The following is a 6,190-nucleotide window of genomic DNA, read 5'->3' on the forward strand; positions in this document are numbered from 1 at the left end:
TGATTATTCAAGTGACCAAACCTGACTCTAGACCTGAAAGCTAAGAAAACATGGCCAAATTGCACATACGTTACATTAATGGCTATTTTAACTTCTGGTGTTTTAAAAAAGCAACATTTATAAAAACAAACCTGGGCAGGCATTTGCCCCCGTTCTTTTATCACAGGAGCTTTTCTTGGACGTTCAGTTCGTGGCTTTGGCACAGGGGTTTCTCCTTGTATTGAACCCAACCTAATGAAAAACACGCTTTCATGTCTTTGTTTTCTAAACAAACTGATTTCACTAACTGAGAGCAGTTCCCATGGTATAGTCAAATTCGGACCAGGCATCAGTGACATACAAGCTGACAGACCAAGACTCTTGTCAGGTTTGTGACATCCTTTCTCCTCCCCTTGAGTCTCTGAAAGAACTAGGAGCTTCGTTCAACCTTGGGGACCTCCTCAAACACCTTCCCATCTGAACAGCGAATGTCTGTTTTTCCAGCTAGCCTGCTGTCTGTCTGTTTTGCAAAGCCAACTTCAGAGATTAGGGGAAGGACAAACATGTGGGGGAGAGGAATAAACAGCTCCACTGGGGTTAAAAGCCTTTGCACGAGCTGTGCCAGGGAGGAGCCTCGTAGCCTGCGACCAAAGAACACACCTGTCAGGATTACAGGTCAGCAGATGCCATGGCATTCCTTTCCCTTCTGGACTCCCTCCACCTCCTCAGAAAGCCCTAATACAGGCTTAAGCTACAGTAATAGATGTATCATGTAGAGACCAAGGTCCCAAGAATTGAGACCCACGTGGTCCCTATACTTGAAGAGCTCAGAGTATAACATTGTAAACAGACAGATACTCATGCACTCAGATCTCAGCATACTGTGGTCGGCCTATAGTGCCGACCTGGAGTATCACTCAAGAGTTACGACAGCCTCTGAGCAGAGCTGTCTCCCCAGACACGGAAGTAATCTGCTTGGGACATCTGATTCTACCCTGGTATCTCTGTCTGGAGAAGTTACTAGAGGCTCCAAGGTGGGGCCTGTGGGATAAATAAACCCCATCAGATGGAAAGATGGGGGGGAAACATTGAAGGTCAAGGAAACAGCAAGTGCAGGGCCACAGGGTTCTAAGTAATTCATTGCAGATGCAAGTTGGGCAACATGATGAGATCAAGTTCAAGTCACACCACCAAAGGCTAGCCTTAGGTCTAGGATTTATGCCAGAGCCTGAACTCAACAGCTAAATACCAAGACTTGGAATTTATCCTATAATAAAGAAGTTTGATCTTTATGCTATACCATATAGCACAAAGTGGTTCTGGGCACCTGAGTTACCCCAAGGCTTGTGAAAAACAGATGTCTGGCCCCAGACCTACACACTGCGTCTCCAAAGCCTTCTAACTGAGACACGAACAATCTCAGGAGGTTTAGCAGGGTGAGTCAGAACAGACAAATGCCCAGGAGCTATACCACGTAAGGAAGAAAGAGGTTGGGTGGAGACCCTAGACAAAGCACCTACTGGGGAACACAACCAACATATTTGAACGCTGTCTCACAAAAGAACCAGTAAGAGCCGGGCTTAAGAGTCTCCATTGGACTCAGCTAGGAAATGAAGACAGACACCGACTTCATCTGAGTATAAAAAAAAAACTTTTCAAAATTAGAGTTGTTTCCAAAAAATGAACTGGGCAGTTTATGTAACGGTGACTCGAGTAGTCTTTGAATACAGGTCAGGGACCCAAAGTCTCCCATGTCAGAAAGCAAAGGCGCCCGAGAGTTCTGGTGAAGAGGCTCTGGCCTCGCCTTTCCTGCTTGAGTTAAGCAGGATGAGGTTCCACCCACGTAAAGATTTGATGGGCTTTCAATCAACGTTTAGAAAAGTCGGCAAACAGTGGCACCATGATCGTCACCTCTACAATATCAAATAACTTTTGTCCCTACAACAAAAAACAATTTCAGGTTTACAAATGGCTGATCTGTTGGGGTTTTAAAATAATCTTACAGAAAGTGGAATGTATGGGTTTTATTAAAGGTGTTTTCTGCTGTTTTGCCTGATATTTTCCAGGAGTCATAGACTATGAATTCAAAATCAGAACTATCTTCATCACGGATGAGTTCTTCAGCTTCTAGCGGATTTACACCCATATGTGTCAGCTACAAAAACGAAGGGAAACAAAAAACCCCAGTTAAGCCACAAGCAATCATTGACCACATCCAATAATCTGCATCATTAAACTTTAAGAGGTCAAAGACAAAGTCTGTTTCAGTGTCTAAACATGTTGGCTAAATGTCTTATTACAAAGATAATTTTATATATAAATTCCTGTTTTCAAAAGGCCCTTCTTTGGGCAGCAGATATTTCTCAATGGACTGAGAACCTTTTGCTGAGAAAGTGAGATGATGGAGACCAGTGCTTCTCAACCAGGGCAACCCTGCCCCCCAGGGGCCTTCGGGCATCATCTGGAGACATTTCTGGTCGTCACAACTGTGTGGGAAGGTGCTCCTGGCATCTAGTGGGTGGAGGCCAGGATGCTGCTGAATATCCTACAGTGCACAGTACCGGCCTCCACATCAAAGACTTACCCAGCCCCCAATGTCCCCAATGCCATGGCTCTAGCCCACGGCAGGCTGTGGGGTTTAGGGAAGCCAAAAGAACTGAGCCCACTGGGAATTTCTGGATTCCTAATAGTTCATTTGTAAAATATTAGTAAAGATGTACTCGTTTACTATAAAAATATGAAATCACATCCCAAATCAAAAGCTGCAAGGCAGAACAGGGAAGCTGAGCTGGCATTCAGCTTTTCATTTTTAGCCAACCTCCTAAAGACCTCTATTCGGCGTGCATCTCAGCACATCTGGTCAGCAGTGGCCTGGCACCAGTGAGAGAACTGTTCACCGGGACACTGCCTTCCGGGGAAGAGATGGAGGGAGCCTAATAATTCTCTTCTCTCAAACGATCTTACAGAAAACATATTATGTTAAATTTGCTTTTATGGAAATATACTTGTATTACATTATAAAATTATAAAATGCCTCCAAGTTATCCAATTAAAATGATAATATCACACATAAACAACATCAAAAAGCCCTCAGAGAGTGCAACCCTATTAAAGGGAATCCAATTTTGAAGAAAAGAGAGGCTGCGAGAACGCAGTCAGTGAACTACGGTGACGTCGGCTCCCCTCAGCTCTCCTGCTACTCTGTCCACTGCCGCACACTTACTTGTAGGAAGACGTTTCAATTTTTGTCTGGTCAAATCTACTCATCTTTTCTTTATTGCCTCTACATTTGGTGTTATACTTGGAAAGTTCTTCACTATGTGGATACTAGACAGGATTTTATATGGAATTCTTGAAGACTTCTGGGATTTATTTTGAAATGTTAAAGTACAGCGCTTATCCTGATCAATAAAAGTAATTTTAAAGAAGATAACCCAATACAGGGTCACTTCATTGAGCCAGATATTAGTTTGCATTTTTTAAAAACGCATTATACTTGGAAATAAAAATGTCAAGAGAAAAAGGAAAATTTAAGGTTTGAAATATAAGTTAAATCTAAATTTAAAAAAAAATTAAGGTTTTTAAAACAACAAAAACCTCATACCTTTACAAATAATTAATATATCTGGTCAGATCTCATGGTATTAAATCATTTTAATAACCACTTAACAAACATCCAGTCAGAAATTCCATGTCCTAACAGAAACGCAAGGACAGAGGTTGGCTCAGAGTAGAATCAAGAATAAAAGAAAACAGAGTAAGGCACAAGGTCAGTCTCACTGTGCTTTTTTGGGTAAAGCCATTGAGGACAAGTTACAAAATTTCAAGTAACAACCATTCAAACTTATTAAAAAGCAAAGAAAGGAGAATTAAACAAACAAAACCCCCCAAAAACCAAAACCCCAAGAATATTCATATGGTTCTGAAATATTCTCGAAGACAGACCGAAACACACCCCTCCACTAGACCCAACTCATCTCCAGCTGAGCTCTGCCAACTGCAGTGTGGGCTTTTGTCTGCCCCTGGGCACAGGTCCCAGGTCACCGAGAATGAGCTAGAATACGTATGAACTGATAGGTGACTCAGGAAAAACTGACCATTTGTAAACTAACATAGCACCCAGAGCCTTAGAAGGCTAGAGATTTTCAAACTGCTCTAAGCTCCTGACCAAGGTTCCCCCACCTAGCTCTGTGGTCATGTTTAATTTGGTAAAATCTTTTAGAAGGAATCTGAGAGCAAAAAAAAAAACCAGTAAAAAATGAAGTGAAAACCATTTGCATATGGGTATAAGCCACGTGGGTAATTATACAATATGTGATACATGAAACATTTTTATTAAGATTCTGTAGCTTTGAACTTACTAGGGTTTCAACATATCTTAACATATCAAACGAGTTCAGATCAGAACGCAGCTGCTTTGCTTTTTCTTTGCCCAAATCTGAAGCCAAAACAAGAAAGTGGGCGTCTAGGGCTGCTTCTCTTGCTCGGGACACTATTCAAGAAAAAAGAAAAATACACAAGTTACAAAATACATGCTATCCACAGGTATTCTCCCTAAATTTCCAACTAGACAATTGGCATTTCCAACTGAACCAAAAAAAAAAAAATCTCAAAACATGCCCATCTCCCTCTAAAAACTTGGCTCACCTGCCCACCTCACCAGAACCTGGAATCAAAGCTCACCAGTCTTCCTAAAAGCCAGCTGCGTCCACTTTTCCTACTCCTGAGAACTGGACCAAAATTTCTTCATGACCCCAGTTTAACAGAACTTGTATCATCTCTATCACTGGTTTTTCCCTTTGACTCCAATACCCCATCCCAGTCACTATTATCACCTGTGCTGATGTTAAGTCAAATCGAATGCCCACTGTATGTAAGGCACTGGGATTGGCATGGTGGTTTGCGGACCAGTGATAGGCAACTTGTCGGGGGCCTCAGCTGAAATAATGGGTACGTGCCGGGTACGTGAGTGGCTGGGGGACACGCACACCTCCGCACAAACAGTCTAAGGCCGCAGGGCAGTGACCTCTAAGGATGGATGATCCAAAAAGGTTTGACACAGGCCATGAGATTTAAGCTCAGCTATAGAGAGAAAAGACTGATTCAAAAGGAGACAAGGAGGGCACCTGAGGACGAAGCTGGGGGAGGTGAGGAAAGGGTCCACTGGAGGACACAGCAGGGCTTAACAGGGACAGGGGAAATCAGACCCTTTAGGAAAGAGTGTGAAAAAGTGCTCTGGGACACCTGCCAAGGCAGGCTGAAAAGGAAGCCAAACACAGCAAAGTTCAAGTACAGAAATGCCTATGCTTGGCTCGCTCCTCAAGGCCATTCCAGCGGATCGCCGATTTCCTGAACAATCCTCAGGCTGGTGACCGTGTTGACTCCAGGAGTGTGTTTTTTTAGACGTCACCTTTCCCTCTCAGTTTTATTTCAGGAGAGTGACAGTGGGCGTGACAAGGAGTGAAGAACACGAGGCAGAAGCAGATGGCGGCTCCTGGGCTGTTCTAGGTCCATCGCCCATTCGCCTCCCAGCACATACTGGGAGGAAAGATCTCTGTCGCGATGGCTTTGAGGCCTCTAAGAGATAAAATGAGACCATCAAATCCACGCACACTGAGGGCCTAGAACTCTGCTGACCAACTCCTCAGGCCCAGCCTTAAAGAGGTGATGCAGTCCGCACAGTGGAAATAGCCATGTGGGGACATGATGTGTGGATCAAGAACTGTCAAGACGCAGTAAAGTATTAAAGGAGTGAATGAGTCAAGAGTAACCTTGAGAAGACTGACTGGGGGTTCAGGCTTGGGAGAGAAAAAGCTAAAGAAGGTGGAGGAGGGATTTGACTGGGTAAAAAGGAAAGTCTGGCTTCTGGAAGGTCTGGATGAGACTGAGCAAATCGATAGACCAAGACGGGGAACAGTAAGGGGGTGTGGGTCAGAGCAAGAAGGATAAAAATCTAAGAGCATATAGACAGAAAAATTTTAAAAGGGGACAATATTAACTATACCAGGGAATGACCAAAAATAACTGTTCTGGTCCTCAGAGAACAGGAGGAATTGTGCTATGGGGGAGTGCAAGTTCTGTTGACTCTTCTGTACCTCCACTCTTGTTGGAATTCTTCTGTTTCCACAGAACTGTCCAAGAGGGTCCTGGAGGGAAAAGTGATCTGAGGACTTGTCCTAGGGCTCTGTGACCCAGTGCCTACATCAGGGGG

General features: G+C 43.7%; 1 protein-coding gene across 1 annotated transcript in view; it reads right to left on the reverse strand.

Annotated features, from left to right (window-relative positions):
- Positions 1-6,190, reverse strand: part of NSMCE4A (NSE4A component of SMC5/6 complex) — a 27,926-nt gene that overhangs the window by 16,441 nt on the left and 5,295 nt on the right. The window contains exons 2-4 of the mRNA XM_019643008.1: positions 4,341-4,471; positions 1,983-2,134; positions 132-231 (exon numbers count right to left, since the gene is read on the reverse strand). Of these exons, the coding sequence (XP_019498553.1) occupies positions 132-231; positions 1,983-2,134; positions 4,341-4,471 (383 nt within the window). The remainder of the gene's footprint in view (positions 1-131; positions 232-1,982; positions 2,135-4,340; positions 4,472-6,190) is intronic.

The sequence above is a fragment of the Hipposideros armiger genome, unplaced genomic scaffold (genome assembly GCF_001890085.2).
Source record: "Hipposideros armiger isolate ML-2016 unplaced genomic scaffold, ASM189008v1 scaffold_74, whole genome shotgun sequence".
Taxonomy (NCBI): domain Eukaryota; kingdom Metazoa; phylum Chordata; class Mammalia; order Chiroptera; family Hipposideridae; genus Hipposideros; species Hipposideros armiger.